Raw genomic sequence first — 17,914 nt, 5'->3', positions numbered from 1 at the left:
TGTTAATCAATAATCATTTTAATGTCACGTGGTAACAAAATGAGAGATGTAGCATTATCCTTTCAATAATGTATAGATAGATAGATAGATAAGAGGTGTGAATGGGAGTGTTGGATGTGAAGTGGGTCTTACATGTGTGTTTTTAATCAATGGTTATTTTAATGCCACATAGATTTAGGGGACTTTTGAGGGTAATATTTTGGGGGTCTCTAGCATTGTCCTATAAAAAAAGTGTTTGCCCTTTTTCAACATGTATCTTTGAAAAACATCAGAAAATAGATTACAATTCCATTTTGCATTGCATGGCTTCTTATAAAAAAAGTGTTTGCCCTTTTTCAACGTGCATCTTTGAAAAACATCAGAAAAAAGATTACAATTTCATTTTGTAAACCAAACACTGTAATATGATTATCTTGTAATCACATTACCACAATTGAATTACTCGTAATCGAAGTTCCATTACCATGACAATATAAGTTATAACTAACCCTAAATTACATTGATTTAATTGAATTTTTGAAAGGTTAACCCTAACTAAATATTAAAATAGATCACACATGACAACCATCTGCTGCATATGAAAAATGATGTGGCATGCTCTGAAGAAGGAAAGACTTTTTCCGAGCTTCAGCATTTCAATAAGAATAATGCTTGAAATCCCCAAAAAGTGACCGTCAAAAGATCCTAATTTAATGTAGAGTGTTGGATGTGAAGTTAGTCATACATATGTTTTTTTAATCAATAATTATTTTAATATCAGATAGCTTTGGGGGTAACAAAATGAGAGATGTAGCATTATCCTTTCAATAATGTATAGATAGATAGATAGATAAGAGGTGTGAATGGGTTGGGCCGTTCTGTTCAGCCCTTTTAAATAAATCCACGAAAGCCGGCTTCAGAAGTTCGAGGTCAAAGCCAATTCTTATTTGGGCCTTAATTTAAAACTTTGAACGGCCCAAATAAGTTACTGTTTGGACTTTGACTTTTGAAGAGCCGTTACATTATTGTGTACACAAGTAGACAGCTCAGCCCAAACGGTGACTCGATAAGAACCGGCCCCCCCCCCCCACCCCTCACTAGAAAGGTTCATAGTGTTCAACACGGAAGTATCTTCAATAAGTCAGGATTTGCAGAAGGACCAGAAGGAGCAAAATCAGGTTTTGCGGAAGGAGCGACATGGAGAGCTGGATTTCGATGCCGAAGATTGAACTCCATGCCCACCTTAATGGGTCAATCAGGGACTCCACTCTGCTGTGAGCTTTCTCTCTCTGCCTTCCTTTTGTTCTCAATGTGGATAAACTGCTGAAGCCTTTGGGTTTCTATATACAAAAATGTAAAATGTGTTGTTTTGGGTTTTGAAGTTCCACTCTTGATACTCTTAAGGGGATGATCTTTTGGTTAGGATGCTTTACGTGTGAAAATTATGGACATGGATTTATTTATTGTAGTTTTCAAGGTTAAATGTTTTTTCTTTTTTGTTTATGGTCTTTCAGAGAGCTTGCAAGAGATTTGGGTGAAAAGGGTGTCATTGTATTCGCAGATGTGGAGCATGTTATCCTGAAAAGTACGTCTTTTCTCCTCTGTATTTGCTCTGTTTGGTTATTGATGAAACGTGAGGATTAGAAATTGGACGGTCAAGTCCCTTGATTTTGAACTTGAGTTAGTGAATTGATGAAGTCAATTGTGCCAAATTCTGTTACTTGTATCACTTGAGTTGTTCTTGTTTCTTTATTTACTGATTTCCATACTGACCTTCTCATGGATAAGCTTTAAACATGGGAAAATTGCATGTTATTATATGCAGATGATCGTTCCTTATGCGAAGTGTTCAAGTTATTTGACTTGATTCATATTCTTACCACTGATCATGCAACTGTTACGAGAATTACTAAAGAAGTAAGGCGATTTCCCATCTCATAACATCCTCTGAAACTAAATGCTTTGTGTTGATTGTTCAGTTTTATGAAACAGGTTGTCGAAGATTTTGCATCTGACAATGTAGTATATCTGGAATTAAGAACCACCCCAAAGGTACTTACATATGTTGATTCTTATATTTCACCTCCATGGAACTATTTTGCCCTTGCAAGGTTTCATCAATGGCATAATTTGTTGGCTTCATGCAGAAAAATGATTTGATTGGAATGAGCAAACGCTCTTACATGGAAGCTGTGTTGGAAGGACTAAGGGCTGTTAGTGCTGTTGACATTGATTTTGCGCCTAAAAATATGGATACCACTAGCCCCATGACTGCTATAACCAAGAGTAACGCATGTAACGGAACCATAAAGAAGAAAATATATGTTAGACTTCTTCTCAGCATTGACCGTCGTGAGACAACTGCAGCTGCGATGGACACTGTGTGTTAGAAAAATCTGTTCTCCGAAAATATTTTGTGCTCAATTTATTGTTTGTTCAATGAGGCATTTGATATCTCTTCCCCCACTTCTTATAGGTTAAGCTTGCTCTGGAAATGAGAAGATTAGGGGTTGTTGGTATAGACCTTTCTGGAAATCCTAATGTCGGTGAATGGTATCTCCCGACTCTTATGAGTTCTTTGCTACAGATTAAGTTGGAAAATTGTCCCAATGTCATGTTGACAATGTGCAGGACCACCTTTTTGCCTGCGTTAGAATTTGCTCAGCAACAGGGTCTTCAAGTAACTCTTCACTGTGGAGAGGTTTACTCATTCATTTAGTGTCTTCTACTTTCTTCAATTTTTTACTCTTTTTTGTTATTGGAATTTCCTTCCCTTAATAGTTTATTTTCATAACTTAGTGCTTGTAGGTTCCTAATAGAAAGGAGATTCAGGCCATGCTGGACTTTCTTCCGCAGAGAATTGGCCATGCTTGTTTCTTTGAAGAGGAGGATTGGATAAAGTTGAAATCATCTAAGATTCCGGTTTGTAGTTTATCAATCTCTCTCTTATCTGAAGATTAAAGAATTGTATCACTTGCAACTTTCATTGAATGGATTCTGTTGCAAAGGTGATGTACTGATCGTTTGGATAACTTGACCCACCCAAAACTTTCCTTTATTTTTAAAGCTTTATTGCTTACTCACTGGATCGTCTCCTGGGAGACTCTGAGTTTCATCCAATAATATGAGGGTTTCGAAATTCTTGCAACATTCTCATCGTTTTAGTTTCCTGGACGAAAAACAGTTTGTTTTCCCCAATATAGAGTTTTTATTTTTTCTTCTGCAATTGTTTAAATTTCCATGCCAATAATACTCGGCCATCATGAGCCAAATGGTTTTTGATATATTGCAAAATTTACTGTGGACTGAAAATGGTTTGCATTCGGTATTTTTGGTGTCTAAACTTATCTGCAGCTCATGCATTTTGTATTGATTCAGGTCGAAATCTGCTTGACATCTAACATCAGGACTGAATCAATTTCCTCGATAGATATTCACCATTTTGGTTAGGCCTTCTGCCGCTGTTTCCATCGAGGAACTACATTGTGAATTAAATCAATATGTGGATGTGGATGTCTAATGTAACGTGGTGTTTTAACAATGCAGCTGATCTGTATAACACTAAACATCCTTCAGTTCTGTGCACTGATGATTCGGGGGTTTTCTCCACGAGTCTTTCAGAGGAGTACAAGCTTGCTGCTTCTACATTTGGTATGTACTATCGGTAAATTCAACAGGAATCAGATCAATTATTTAAGTTCGTTGATTGTGTTTTATATTTTATTTCCAAGGTCTTGGCAAGAAGGAAATGTTTGAGCTAGTGAAAAATGCAATCGAGTTCATATTTGCTGACGTTGAAGTGAAGCAGGATTTGAAAGAGATTTTCAATTTAGCTGCAAAGAAATGGGATCTATGAATACTTCATCTAGAGGAGCATATGCATTTCCTGGTAGAAAGAATAAAATATTATACTGAAATTTCTAATCTATCTTTTGATGCTAATATGTATGGTCAATGACCAAGTCATTCCAAGGAACTGGCAGCTGGCCATTCCCCTCCTGTAATGTGGCTTATTCTTGCTTAAATAACATCTACTGGGATTCCTTTTGTTATGGGAAATCAGAGCAATTAATCAATATGCTTTAGCATGTATTCTAACAAAGTGTTTTATGGGTCTGTTCATTGCTGTTAAGTTTCTGGCTTTATTATCTGTTTGATGACTTTATCCATGAGGTCATGACTAATGGAAACAATCTGCTGTACACATGATGTCATATTTCCACCTATCTCGAACACACTGGCTTTTTGTCAACAACCCCTCAATCGAGATGGTTAAGACATATATTCAAATTGGATGGTACCCAACTTCGAACCCCCGCTCCTGCTTACATACCAAAAAAATGAGCACCAGGCTTTCTTTTGGCTGTGATTGCTGCTACAACCCTTGTAACCTTGAAACCAAGAAAACCTTGTGTGATGCTTTGAAAGTGTCAACAGGAATATGTACTGAAACCAAACATTTACTGGGGACAAGTCAAGTCATTGATTTTTATTGAGTCCAAGTTGTCTGCACTGTCTCGTTATAAATGTTTGTTAATTGACAACTCGAAAGCCATCACTTTCATACAATATTTCCTCTAGATTTGGTCTGTCGTCAATTATGAAAACATTTTTTTTAATTCCATTTGTCAGAAATAGGGTTAAAGATATCTCCGACTCGAAATGACATATAACCCAATCAATTGACATATAAGTTAAGGGACATGGTATCTTCACCACTATTTAGTAATCCTATCCCAAATAATTGATTTGTATTTTTTTTAATATCATTTTATGTGTAATTTGATTTTTGATTTTTTTGATTTGTGTGCAATTTGATATTAGGTTCACATTCTCATAATTGTTTTAACTTATTACATCACATATATACAGATTGGCGGTTACATTTAAATATTTAATGTATATTACAAGTTGTTTACTGTATGGAGTGACCCATTCGTTTGCAGAATCATACTTGCATCTAAACCATTGAATCATAATAGGAGGCTTCGAGCAACCATATGTCAATGCCAATTGAACGAAGTGATGGAGTGATGTAGATAGATGAACAACTATGTCTACCCGATTCCTATGAATGAATGAATTCCTATTCAATATACTCGAATGCAGACGGATCACGATGAGTAGAATCATACTTGTATCTAAACCACCGAATCATAATATGAGGTATCGAGTAACCATATGTCAATGTCAACTGAACGAAGTGATGGAGGGATGTAGATAGATGAACAACTGTGTTTACCCGGTTCCTGTGAATGAATAAATTCATGTACAATATACTCGAATGCAGACGGATCACGATGAATAGATGTGCCAACCTTTTTCTTGACAGATGGGCGTTCATGGGTGTTTGTCTTAACTTTTGGTTCAACAAGTGTAGTACATGTATTATTCTGCAAGCGAATGGATTACTCTGTATAGTGAATAACTTGCAATATACATTAAATGTACCGTCAATCTGCATGGATGTGAGGTAATAAGTTAAATTAATTGTTGGGGGGTGATAAAAATAATTATGAGAATGTAAACCTAATATCAAATTGCACGCAAATAAAAGAATCAAATCAAACATAAAATAATATAAAAAATACAAATAAATTGTTTGGGGGTAGGATTACTAAATAGGAGGTGAGGATACCACCTCTCATAAGCTAAAATTTAGTTATTCTCACACAATTAAGCATGTTTTCTAAACCTAACATCCAATGAAGATGGCCCAAAGTCGTGCGGGCCGTTGTCCCAAAGTAGACAATATTGATTTGTATTGGTTGGATTAGATTTTATATCATGGCTTGAGAACAAACACTTTATCTCAAATCGGATTTGCATAACCCAATTGAATAACATATAAGAAAAAATCCAGTCTCTTTCACACAATTTAACACATTTTCTGAATTTAAGAATCAATAGGAACAGCCTAAGAAAAACAAAGTGGTGTGGCTTTCTTACACAACTGAGATAAAAACGACGCCGCTGCATAAAATAGTGCCACGTCATTTCGAATCATCAAAAACGACGCCGCTGCAGCAACGCATTCACTCGTGAAAGTCGTGTCAATACATGCATTTTCTTGGGACTCGCAACAACACAGTTAATAACGGAGCTTAAGCTGATTTTTTTTTTCCGTTTCTCCTCTCTCGCTCGGTCGCTTGTATGAGAACTGTGAATTCCCGCCATTAATCTGATCTTCTTTACCAACCTTTTCGGCATTTCCATAATTTACCATTTTCAGGCTCAATATCATCGTTATCTATGGAGAGCCAAATGCGATCCAACTCCTCGGCTGTCCAATTCAAGTAGGATTTCCGAGTTCTGCGAATCAAGGAACAATGTCTTGGGGACTGGGATGGAAGCGGCCATCGGAGATTTTTCATCTCTCGCTCAATTACGGTACTGAGGACTTTGGTGACGATCTTAACCGATCATCGTCCGCCTCATCATTTTCTTCCTCTTCATCGTCATCTATTGGGCCATATACGCCGCAGGATCAGGAATTAGGGTTTCGGATTGAATTGGATTGGACGGCTGGCGATGACGAGGACCAAATAGCGTTGCGGCTGCAGTCACAGCTGATGGTGGCGTTGCCTTTGCCGCAAGATGCGGTGGAGGTGGAGCTGAGGGCCGATGAGGAGGAAAATGTAGGGGTGCAGATGAGGGTGTTGAAGAGGAGAGAGCCATTGAGGGGGCTGATAATGGCCAAGGCTACTGGGTCTGGGCAGCAGAGTGACGGTGTTGGGGTTTTGACGCGTTTCTTGCGATCCAATATTGTTGGAGAAAGTGGGAATGTGGTTGCGGGTCCGGGATGTGGTGAGCACTGGAGGAGCATCACAATGATCAGCCTATATGCCTGTGGATTGTCGGTGAGGATGTATTGTTTTTCCTCTTTCCTTGCGTAGTATGTAAGGATACCAATTTTTCTTTATCTGTATGATTTTGTGGTTAGTGCGCGTATGGTTTCTTTTCATTTTTTGTGAGCGATTGACCTACTGCATTGGAATTTTATCATTGTTGACATTAATTTGTCGTAATTAAAGCCTCTAGGTCAAGAAAAAAATTTAAAAAGGAAAAGAATTTACTGCTGATCTGGAAAGTTTTCATCTTGGATAGATTTCGGTATTTAAGCTGGTTTTGTTTCATTATTCGCAAAGGAATATAACATTTCATATGGAAATTCTAAGTTTATGCCTTTATTGAATTGAATCACCCCACACCCTATAGAACACAAACAATTTTGTATTTCATGTTACAGTTTTAAATTAATGACTTTACTGCAGTTCTTTGCCCCCCTTGGTTTTCCAAATAGCTGACAAAGCTTTTCTTCCTATTTTATTTATCTTTTTTTTTTTAAAAAGAAAAATATCAAACTCAATACAAATATGGTGAATTCGATTCATTTTACTCCATTAGTGATCAACTTGTGATATGTTTGTGTGTAAATGGTTGTTGTGGTTATTAGGGATTCATGCATCCTTATTACCACCTTAGCCAATGTGTAGTTGTGTACAATTAATAATAGATATCACGTGCATAACTGAGCACAGGTAAATCCCTCACTGCTTTAGCATGCTGATTTGAACTTTGTGGTTATTGTAGAGACAAGTAAACTACAAAATTAAACTTCAGCTATGCTTCGAAAAAAAATAAATCTATTCAGCTATGGGTTGTTTCTGAGGCTGGACTTTTGGCAGGCATTGCCAGTTGACCTGACTAAACTGCCCCTTCTTGAGAAGCTATATCTTGATAACAATAAGCTATCAGTTTTGCCACCTGAGCTTGGTGAGCTGAAAAACTTGAAGGTTCTGAGTGTTGACAATAACATACTGGTTTCAGTTCCTGGTAAGCATGGTCTAAAGTAAATACTTAATTTATAGGTGCTTATAAAAAATTGATACAGGGGTGTAACCTATTTGTTTTCTTGCAAATTATTTGTCTTTTTTTTTTGTTTGGAAACCTTGCAGTAGAACTGAGACAGTGCATTGAACTTGAGGAATTGTCTTTGGGACACAAGAAGCTTGTCCGACCTCTTCTTGATTTCAGATCACTTTATTGACAACTCAACACAAATTTCCCATCTTTTTCTTTAAAGAAGTTGGTTAAATCTATTATTGCTTCTGGGTCTAATGTTTATCTCCAGTTGAATGGCAGGGCTATGGCTGAGTTACAAATTCTTAGACTCTTTGGCAATCCTCTTGAATTCCTCCCCAAAATTTTACTGCTACAGAAACTCCGCCATTTGTCTCTTGCTAACATCAGGATTGTGGCTGATGAAAATTTAAGATCAGTGAATGTGCAAATAGAGGTAATCGTTGGTACCGCATTTAGCAGTTCTTTGGCATTATGGGTTTGAAAATATCATTTTCAAGTAATATGTTTGGGTGACTGCAGACAGAGAACAATTCTTATTTTGGTGCATCGAGACACAAGCTGAGTGCCTTCTTTTCTCTTATATTCCGCTTCTCTTCTTGTCATCACCCTTTACTGGCTTTTGCACTAATGAAGATAATGCAAGACCAAGAAAATCGTGTTGTTGTTGGTAAAGATGAGAATGCGATTCGGCAGCTTATTAGTATGATAAGCAGTGACGATCACCAGGTGGTACGTATTCATTATGCTCTTTATCAATTTGCTTGTTTATATGCTCTTCTACTGTGCATTATTTTGATAGCTATGATTTCTGAAGGTTGAACAAGCATACTTCGCTCTCTCCTCTCTTGCTGGTGAAATTTCTGTGGCATTGCAGCTGATGAAATGTGACATCATGCAACCCATTGAAACAGCACTGAAATCTGACACACCAGAAGTAGTCATATCAGTACTGCAAGTTGTGGGCACTTTGGGCTTTGCTTCTGATACTGTGGCTCAGAAGATGTTGACCAAAGATTTGTTGAGATCATTAAAACTGTTATGCAGCCATAAAACCCCAGAAGTGAGTTGTCAAATCCCTTGTTGCGATATATTTATATTGATTGCTTTTGTAGAGTCCCAAGTCCTGATCCAGTTTAGTATTAAAAATTACTTTTCATCAGGTTCAAAGGTTAGCTTTATTTGCAGTTGGAAATTTGGCCTTTTGTTTAGAGAACCGCCGTGTGCTGGTCACGTCTGAAAGTCTGCGGGAACTTCTGTTGCGCTTGATGATTGCACATGAACCATGTGTGAATAAAGCTGCAGCTCGTGCCTTGGCAATTCTTGGTTTGTCTCCAGCATTTAAGTTTTTTGCTGTACTCTGAATTTCTTTTGTCTAATAAGTAATAAGCGTATGTGCACTTTGTTTCTTTGCAGGAGAAAATGAAAGTTTACGGCGTGCTATAAGAGATAGACCAGTCGCAAAGCAAGGATTGCGCATACTCTCAATGGATGGTGGAGGCATGAAAGGCCTTGCAACTGTGCAGATTCTTAAAGCAATTGAGAAGAGAACTGGAAAGCAAATACACGAGTTGTTTGACCTCATATGCTGTACATCAACAGGTGGCATGCTTGCAGTTGCTCTTGGCATTAAGCTAATGTCCTTGGATCAATGCGAAGAGATATACAAAAATCTTGGTGAGCATGATGCATTGAGCAATGGTAGCTCCTAATGCATCCATCTGTTGTAGATTTAACCAACTCAATTATATTTTTGGTTGTTTAGGAAAAATAGTCTTTGCTGAACCTGTGCCCAAAGACAATGAAGCTGCAACTTGGAGAGAAAAGTTGGATCAGCTGTATAAAAGCTCATCACAGAGTTTTCGAGTTGTTGTCCATGGATCTAAGGTTTGTGATTTAATTTTATTTTTCCTTTGATATGTTAATATGATTTCAAATTCTTTAGTTGTGTATGTCAGCTTATGTCAGCTTTTGTTTAGAGGCAGTAAATTCAATTCTTGAAGTAAATACTATTAGGAAGAGCTGATAATGCATGCGTGCACATACACACACAACACACTCAAGAACACATGTTCTCAGAGATTAATTCATTAAGTTGCAAAATGTATAGTTCATCTACTCCTGACTACTATAAGTACTATTATTAATCTATTTTAGTGTTTCTCAATTTTGGAAGAAGCTGAGTCACCACCAACCCTGCACTCTCCTGAGTACTATAAGAACTATTATTGATCTATTTTAGTGTTTATCAATTTTGGATGAAGCTGAGTCACCACCAACCCTGTACTCTCTGACTCTTTCCCCAGCCTTGATTAAAAGAAATTTGACATGTTGGATTGCAGCACAGTGCAGATCAATTTCAAAGGTTGTTGAAGGAAATCTGTGCTGATGAAGATGGGGACCTGTTAATAGAGTCAGCTGTCAAAAACATTCCCAAGGTATTTGTTGTATCAACTTTGGTGAGCGTGACGCCAGCCCAGCCTTTCATATTCCGCAATTATCAGGTTTGTACCTATGGTTCCTTGTTGTTTAATATGGGATACTTGTATGTAAGATTCAGAACTATGATTTGTTTTTGCTGCTACATGATTGCTGAATAATTGTCAATGCCTTTTTTTTTTTTTCTTTTCTTTCTTTCTTTCTTCTGATTTGCTTCTATTACTTTTTTCCCATCTCCCATTTTTCTCAAACAGTATCCTGCTGGTAGTCCAGAAGTGCCATTTGCGATTTCAGAGAGCTCAGGAGTCAATATGGTCAATGTGTTAGGTTCACCTACTACTGGTGCTCAAGTTGGGTATCAACGTAGTGCTTTTATTGGAAGTTGTAAGCATCATGTTCCCCCCCTCTTTTAGAGTCCCTTCACATGTTGATTGCACTCGTCTATACCATCATCTTGGTTTAGTTATTCTTTTTTTTTTTTTGTATCCTACTTCAATTTCTCTAGATGTAAACCGCTGGCAAGATGGTGCAATAGTGGCGAACAATCCTACTATTTTTGCCATGCGAGAAGCACAACTACTATGGCCCGACACCAAAATTGACTGCTTATTTTCCATTGGGCGTGGTTCCGTGCCAAGAAAGGTACTCGCTCTCCTTTTTGCTTTCGTAAGAGTTAATATCTTGTCTTTAAGCGTATTTTAATTATTTTCCATTTGAAGTTGGGCATGTGTATTTCACTCTCTTTCCCCCCTTTTTATGCTGATGGATCTTAAGATTTTAGATTTAGAACAATAGGTGGCATATGGTGTTTGAATATCATTCTCTGATCCAAGGTTAATGGGCCTTCGGTTTCCATTAAATTTCAGCTTGTTGGTAGTTAAATCTGATGCTAGTAACCTTCAAAAGTTCCTCTGCAGGAAGAACCTATGTTTCTTTCTTGTTCTTCTTCTTTCTTTCTTTCTTTCTTTTTTTGTGAATTTCGTTTGGATAACTTCTAATAAAACTTCTTTGTATTTAGAACTCATATTATACATCTCGAGGAAGGTGTCTTGTTGAGTAAAAAGTTTGTTAGAAGAATGAAAAGGTCAGCATGATATAGAAGCATTCTAAAACTAGTGTGTGGCTGTTTCCAATTTGGGCAACCAATAATATTTCTGCAGAAATGATGGAGCTGATGTGGCCATGGTGCCAAGTACAGATGTCATGGTCATCACTACTGTTTTATAAGGCTTACGTGAAATTTAAATTCAAAAAGAAAGCTGGTTTTAATCTTGAAATATTCGCCGCCCCCGTCACGCACAATATTTAATCTGCAGATTAATCTTTAAGATTTGCTTCCCAAATAAGGGAGCTTGATGATGAAAATGTGGTTGTAGTTGCTAACTGAGCGTATGTCGTTGAATATTGGCAGTGACTACCCCTATATCAAGAAAAATGGAACCAGGAAATGTGTATCAATTAATGAGTTGTCTTTTACGTTTGTAATTTAATGGTGGTGAGTGCTAAGTGTGATTGGTCTCATTTTTGTGAATTGGAAGTTCGCATGTATAATTCTTAAATGAGGCATTGTAAATTAGAAAAAATAAAACTCTGCAAGGCTTCTGCCTCCCTTATATGGTCTGAAATCATGACACTTAACACATTCAGTGAAAATTAACCGAAATGCGGCTAGATTATGTGCTTAGTTTCAGTTTTTGAATTTCTGGATACTGGTCATTATTATATTTTGATTTACTCCTTTCTTTTTGGTTTTTGATCTTCAATTACATTAATAGTTTATTTATGTTCTGTTTAGGTTCAGAAAGGTGGTTGGCGTTATCTAGACACTGGGCAGGTGTTGATTGAGAGTGCATGCTCTGTGGACAAGGTGGAGGAGTCCTTGAGCACTTTGCTGGCTATGCTTCCTGATATACATTATTTTCGTTTTAATCCAGGTATGCCATTGATTTTGATGGTACTTACGATTTATGGTTTGCATGAACATGGGACACTCGAAACTTTCTACTTTTTGAACCGTTAAGCAATACCCTTTGCTTAGTGCTTCATCAGGTGTAACATCTGTTTTTATCGGATGAATGTTTTCTGTGAGAGTAGATTCCTGGTGGTTTTTAGTATGTGCATGTTCTCTGTAAGGGTAGATCCCCCCGGTGAATTATTTCTTGATCCATTAGGTCTATATGGTTTTCCATTGCAGTCGATGAACATTGCGATATGGAGCTAGATGAGGCTGATCCAGCAATATGGCTGAAGTTTGAAGCTGCAGTTGATGAATATATCCAAAAGAATTCTCCAGCCTTAAAGAGCATCTGTGAGAGACTAATTTTACCTTACCAACTTGATGAGAAGTGGCTGGACAATATTAAAGCTCAGCATTTCCCCAAGGCTAAAACATCAAATGCAGGTAGTTTGTGGGCAGCTTCTTTCAATTTTGTCAATTCATGTGCTTTTTGGTGTCTCTTCTTTCCGCAGAAAATCTTATTTCTTTTTTCCCGTGCTTCTGCTATGCCAGATGAAAACAGTCCCTCTTTAGGCTGGAGGCGCAATGTGATACTTGTTGAAGCTTTTCATAGTCCTGACTCTGGAAGACCTGTGTATCATGCTCAAACATTTGAGTCATTCCGTAATAGTAATGGCATAAGGTTATCTACCATGCAAGGGATATCTCAAAATGTGAAGACTGTGTCATCAACAGCATTCTCAACACCTTTTGCCTCTCCTCTTGTTACTGGAAGCTTTCCTTCAAGCCCACTTATATATAGTCCTGATTTTGGACCGCAGAGGTTTGGTCGTATTGACATGGTCCCACCCTTAAGTTTGGATGGGAAGATGGCTGCATCGCCCCCAATGTCTCCTTCAGGTCCCAGAAAGCTCTCTTTACATGTCCAATTGTTGCATGAGAAGTTGCAGAACTCACCTCAAGTGGGGATTATACATTTGGCCCTTCAAAATGACTCCTGTGGCTCAATCTTAAGGTGAAAAAAACTCCTTGCTGTTTACTATTTAGTTTTTATATGCGGTGTTGGTTTTAGTTGTAGTCCTAACCTGTGTGATGTCGACTACTCTAGTTGGCAGAATGATGTATTTGTTGTTGCTGAACCGGGAGAACTTGCAGAAAAGTTTCTACAGAGTGTCAAACATAGCTTATTGTCAATAATGTGGAGCCACCACAGGAAGGGTGCATCACTGTTTTCCAGCATCACAACGGTTTCAGATCTGGTTCGCTGTAGGCCATACTTTCAGGTTGGGAACATTGTCCACCGTTATATGGGACGCCAGACCCAAGTATGTCTTCTTTTCTCTCTTTCCCTTCGTATAGAATTTCTCATAACAAGTAAGTTGCAACCTAACCATTAATCTTTGTTCTGATGATTGGTGATGTTTTCTGAAGGTCCTGGAAGATCAAGAAATCTCAGCATATATGTTTCGTAGAACAGTGCCTTTTATGCATTTAACACCTGATGATGTTCGCTGGATGGTAAGATTTTTTTATTTGATTCTTTTTTTTTTTAATCTTTTTCTCATGCAGTTATTTTTGAAATATGAAATAAATAATGGTAAAACAATACAGCAAACTCCTGTGCTGTATTTGTCCTGGATACATCTGGTCTATCAACTGGAGGTAGTGAAAATTAGCGGGTATAGGTCGAGATGTTTGTTGCAGTAAATGTTAAATGTTTACCTACAGTTTACATGAGAGTAAAGGCAAACAAAGAAGGCAGCCATGGCTCAATCCTTAATGATAAATTAAATTAGCCACTCATCAGTAGTGGTATGATGGTACTCATGTTTAATCAAAACTAAGTTCACGTGCTATGAATAGTTGAAACACATATTTTAGAGAAACGGTATTAAAATTTATGGATTTCACTGATTTCTCAGGATCAGATTATTAATGGATATTTAGCAGGTTTCTCTTTAAAATTACTTGCCTGGTTCATAAAACGTTCTAAAAAGCACCCCAGCAATAGAAACTTCTATTTACCCATGGGCGAGTATTCTGTTTCATTTCCAAGAACATTCAATCTTAAGGTGGCTCTGTTAGTTTGTCTTTGTTGTATCACCATATTAATGACCTCAAGTCCTTTCATTTTTATTGATAAATTTAAGTAGGATATACTAAAAAGAGAAGATGGGGGGTCACAAAAGACGAAGGAAGTTATGCAAAAGGATTTGTGGACATTTTAGGCAAAGACTTGGAAGGAAGTTATGCAAAAAGATTTCGACATATTTTAGGATTAGTTGATTGCATCGGAACAAATGTCGTCCTGTTCCATTATAGGATTAGTTATGCAAAAATCTACAGTTTTTTTTCATCTTCCCACCATCTGAAGCTTTTGCTCATTCTCTGCTCTTTTAATCTGATTGTTCTTTCATGGCTTGTAATAACCGTAGGTTGGAGCGTGGAGGGACAGGATTATAATTTGCACAGGAACATATGGGCCTGCACCATCTTTGGTTAAGGCATTTTTGAACTCGGGTGCAAAAACTGTAATATGCCCTTCAGCAGAACCTCGGGAGACAGAACTGACAGTACTCCAAGGAACAGGAGAGCTCGATGGGTTGGAAAATGGAAGGTTTGAGATTGGGGAGGAAGAAGCAGAAAATGGTGAGAATATAGAGGAGGAACATGGCAATCCAGTGAGTGACCGGGAAGACAGTGTAATGCCCTGTATTTTATGAGTCCGTTAAAACATACAAGTGCCTTTAGTAGGAATATCCATTGAGCCATAGAGTGTTATAGAGGTTATAATTGTAAACTTAGAAATATTAAAAATAAAAGGGATTTAATCGTAAGAATATTCAATAGAATACATAATCGCCGGATTGTAATTATGCACGTGGCAGAATAGTAAATACTGAAAAGTAAGGGTCATAATAGTCTTTGAAAAAAAAAAAATCTAAACCTAAACCTACAGTGCACGAACCCCTCCCTCACTCTCTTTTCTTCTTCTTTTGTTATTTTCTCCTCAATACCTTGTGCAGCCGTGACTCTCTTCTCCACCATCACTACAACCCCATCCGACCAGCCACATCCGACAAGCCATTTTCATCCAGCCTCCTGTCATCAGCCACCCCAAGTTCCAACTAAACTGCTGGGTCTTCTTTTGGTTCTTAATACAAGGGATTTAAACCTCTCTCGATCTTTATTGGGTTGCAACAAAGGAGGATTTAACACAAACTCTTTGTTTTCTCCACTGAAATTTGGGTAAGATTTCTATAATCTTGTAATTGAATTTTCGGTTAGGATTAGTGAAGATTGAATCTAGGGTTCTTGACTCAATTTGGGGTTTTGTTAAAATAATACTAGGCTTGATAAATTAAGTCTTGATATGTTATTTTTCAATAGGTTGGCTCATTGGATAGTACTTGACGCTTATCGTTTAAGCTTGTGAAGTTTGTGTCTACAAGAGGTAGGGAAACTACCACCCTCTTTAATTATTCTTTGTATATTTTGTATTTAATCCTTTTAGGAAAATTTCTATTCTCTTTGATAATTCTTTTATTCCTTGTATTGAATCATTGTAGGAACTTCCTAAGTTCTTAAATTCCTTGTTCCTACAATTGTTTGATTGTTGTCCATAGATAATTGTTGGCCTCTATTATTCTTTGTCTTCCTCCACGGACATGTTGTGGCCTAAGTCATTGTTGTGGGTTTAGACCGTCTTGCATCTATCATGTTTTACTATGAATTTTCGTGACAAAGATATTGTATAAATACTTTTATTTGCATCAAATTCTTTTAATGCATTAAAGAAGAAAATTGTAAATTTATTCAAAACCAATAAATTGCATATTTTACACCCTTGTGGAGTTCAATGGATGAGGGGTCGGGAGTGACGCCGGGGTTTCGGCCTGGACATTGTGCGACTCCTAGGAGGATCCCGAGTTTATTGGACCGCAAGATGAGATTTTAGAAACTGTATTGTAAAGTTGTACTGTTGTTACTAAAGTAACTTCTTGTAATGATATAAAAATTATATCATTCATAAATGTTTGAACTGTATTGTAATGTGGCATATATTGAGCCAAGTTTTGTGGACAATTGTTGGTTGTGTTGTTCTTGTATCACATTGTTCAGTGTGGGGTGTACAACCCACTACCGGTTTAGGTGTTCGGATATCCTTGTTGTTTGGGGAGTACACTTTCCTTAAATGGATCCTCCCTTGTGTGTGATTGTGACCTTACGTGTACTTGTATACACTTGGTCAACGAGTGCTTCGGCATTCGGTGTGCCTCAATTGTCCCACTTGTTGTTTTAAATATATGCAATATTTTAAATGTATATATATGTTGTAAATTGCATTCATTGATGCATATTGGATATTGTACCTTGTAACCATTTATCCATATTCATTGTTGTTATCTGTCATGTTTATACTCTCTTGGCACTTTGAGCGCTGTAAATCTTTATAGGGACCCGAATCTAGTACGGTTCCTTCTGGTATTGTATTTCTATATCTCGTTGTTTATCGTTATATTTTTATTTCCCTACTGGGCCTTTCGCTCATGCCTTCTTTTCTTTCCTTTCCTTTTCCCCCCCTCAGGTCAGGAAAATGTTCAGGATCGGCTGCTGGAGGCGTGACAGTGTCGTGTAGCCCGTGTTTACTAGATGTCTATTTCCTTACCCTTAGTTAGGATTGTTAAACGTTTTAAATGGTTGAACTTTATGTATGACTCAGTCACCTTTGACTTGAGCTATTGTTTGTTTCCGCTACGATATGGACCATTGAGGCCTTAATTATGATGATAGTATTGAGTTATGTTATGGAGGCTTAATGCCATTGGAGTCATCTTTAGGATAATTGTTTATTGTTGTGCAGGCTGACGCTCATTGTTCTATAAAATTGTGCCATGTCTGTCTAATTCGTATATGTGTTTTTCCTATCTCACGACCCCACCCGAAACGGGGCGTGACAGACAGTGACCGTGATGAGAAAGGGGAACCTTCTATGGGTTTTTGGGAGGATGATGAGGAGGAACTGTCCCAGTTCATCTGTCAATTATATGATTCATTGGTTCGGGAAGGCATGAGAGTAGATCTCGTTCTACAAAATGCCCTTGCTTCACATAGGAAGTTGAGGTATTCTTGCCATCTTCCCACTTTCCCAGTATACAATAGTTTGTCAAATTACTATATACAAGAACAGAGATTTCAAAAATGAATTGATAAAAGAAAACAGAGAGAAAATGTAAAGTAAGGGATTAAGAACATAGTTGAGTGCACAGTACCATACAAATAGGGAATATCAAATTTTGAGGCTTACAAAAAATTAAGTGTATTTATAATAGATCTTCTCTAATGAGCAAGTAATAAAAATTTGTTGGATGATAAAAGAAAAAGATAGAAAATTGCTATTCTTCAGTAGCTGCACTTTCTCTCGTCTCCTTCCATATGTATTGTTCATCTTCCTGGCCTGAATTTAGTTAATTAAGTCTTCTTCAGATGATTACAATTGTTAAATCCTTTGTGCTTACAAATGAAAAAGGAAGAGATGAGATGGTTGCACTTACAACTTTGAACACCACCCTCAACAGGAAAGCACAACCCCCACACCCCCCCCCCCTCCCCCCAACCCCCCCCCCCCCCAACCCCCCCCCCCAACCCCAACCCCAGAGATAGAGTGAGCACCAT

General features: G+C 37.6%; 2 protein-coding genes and 1 long non-coding RNA gene across 3 annotated transcripts; all 3 read left to right on the top strand.

The window, feature by feature from the left end:
* The first annotated feature begins 1,072 nt into the window (after positions 1-1,072).
* On the top strand, positions 1,073-4,077 carry LOC119989134 (N6-mAMP deaminase). Its single transcript, XM_038834477.1, has 11 exons — positions 1,073-1,253; positions 1,494-1,564; positions 1,805-1,896; positions 1,972-2,031; positions 2,127-2,360; positions 2,456-2,532; positions 2,611-2,680; positions 2,788-2,901; positions 3,358-3,424; positions 3,526-3,630; positions 3,711-4,077. The coding sequence occupies exons 1-11, from the start codon at positions 1,177-1,179 to the stop codon at positions 3,833-3,835; spliced, it is 1,092 nt and encodes a 363-aa protein (XP_038690405.1). The 5' UTR covers positions 1,073-1,176; the 3' UTR covers positions 3,836-4,077.
* Positions 4,078-6,063: 1,986 nt separating this feature from the next.
* LOC119989144 (phospholipase A I-like) lies at positions 6,064-17,454 on the top strand. The gene is made up of 19 exons (XM_038834489.1): positions 6,064-6,839; positions 7,668-7,815; positions 7,938-8,013; positions 8,122-8,278; positions 8,365-8,574; positions 8,660-8,905; positions 9,006-9,168; positions 9,259-9,519; positions 9,608-9,729; positions 10,185-10,346; positions 10,536-10,665; positions 10,787-10,923; positions 12,077-12,215; positions 12,476-12,682; positions 12,791-13,253; positions 13,347-13,563; positions 13,670-13,756; positions 14,674-14,941; positions 17,206-17,454. The coding sequence occupies exons 1-19, from the start codon at positions 6,309-6,311 to the stop codon at positions 17,442-17,444; spliced, it is 3,963 nt and encodes a 1,320-aa protein (XP_038690417.1). The 5' UTR covers positions 6,064-6,308; the 3' UTR covers positions 17,445-17,454.
* On the top strand, positions 15,274-17,084 carry LOC119989145. Its single transcript, XR_005465737.1, has 3 exons — positions 15,274-15,487; positions 15,629-15,692; positions 16,827-17,084. It is a non-coding gene; the product is annotated as an uncharacterized LOC119989145 (long non-coding RNA).
* Positions 17,455-17,914: the final 460 nt, after the last annotated feature.

This window comes from Tripterygium wilfordii, chromosome 21 (genome assembly GCF_013401445.1).
Source record: "Tripterygium wilfordii isolate XIE 37 chromosome 21, ASM1340144v1, whole genome shotgun sequence".
Taxonomy (NCBI): Eukaryota; Viridiplantae; Streptophyta; class Magnoliopsida; order Celastrales; family Celastraceae; genus Tripterygium; species Tripterygium wilfordii.
The sequence above is the reverse complement of the archived record's forward strand: the minus strand, read 5'-3'. Positions and strand labels throughout refer to the sequence as shown.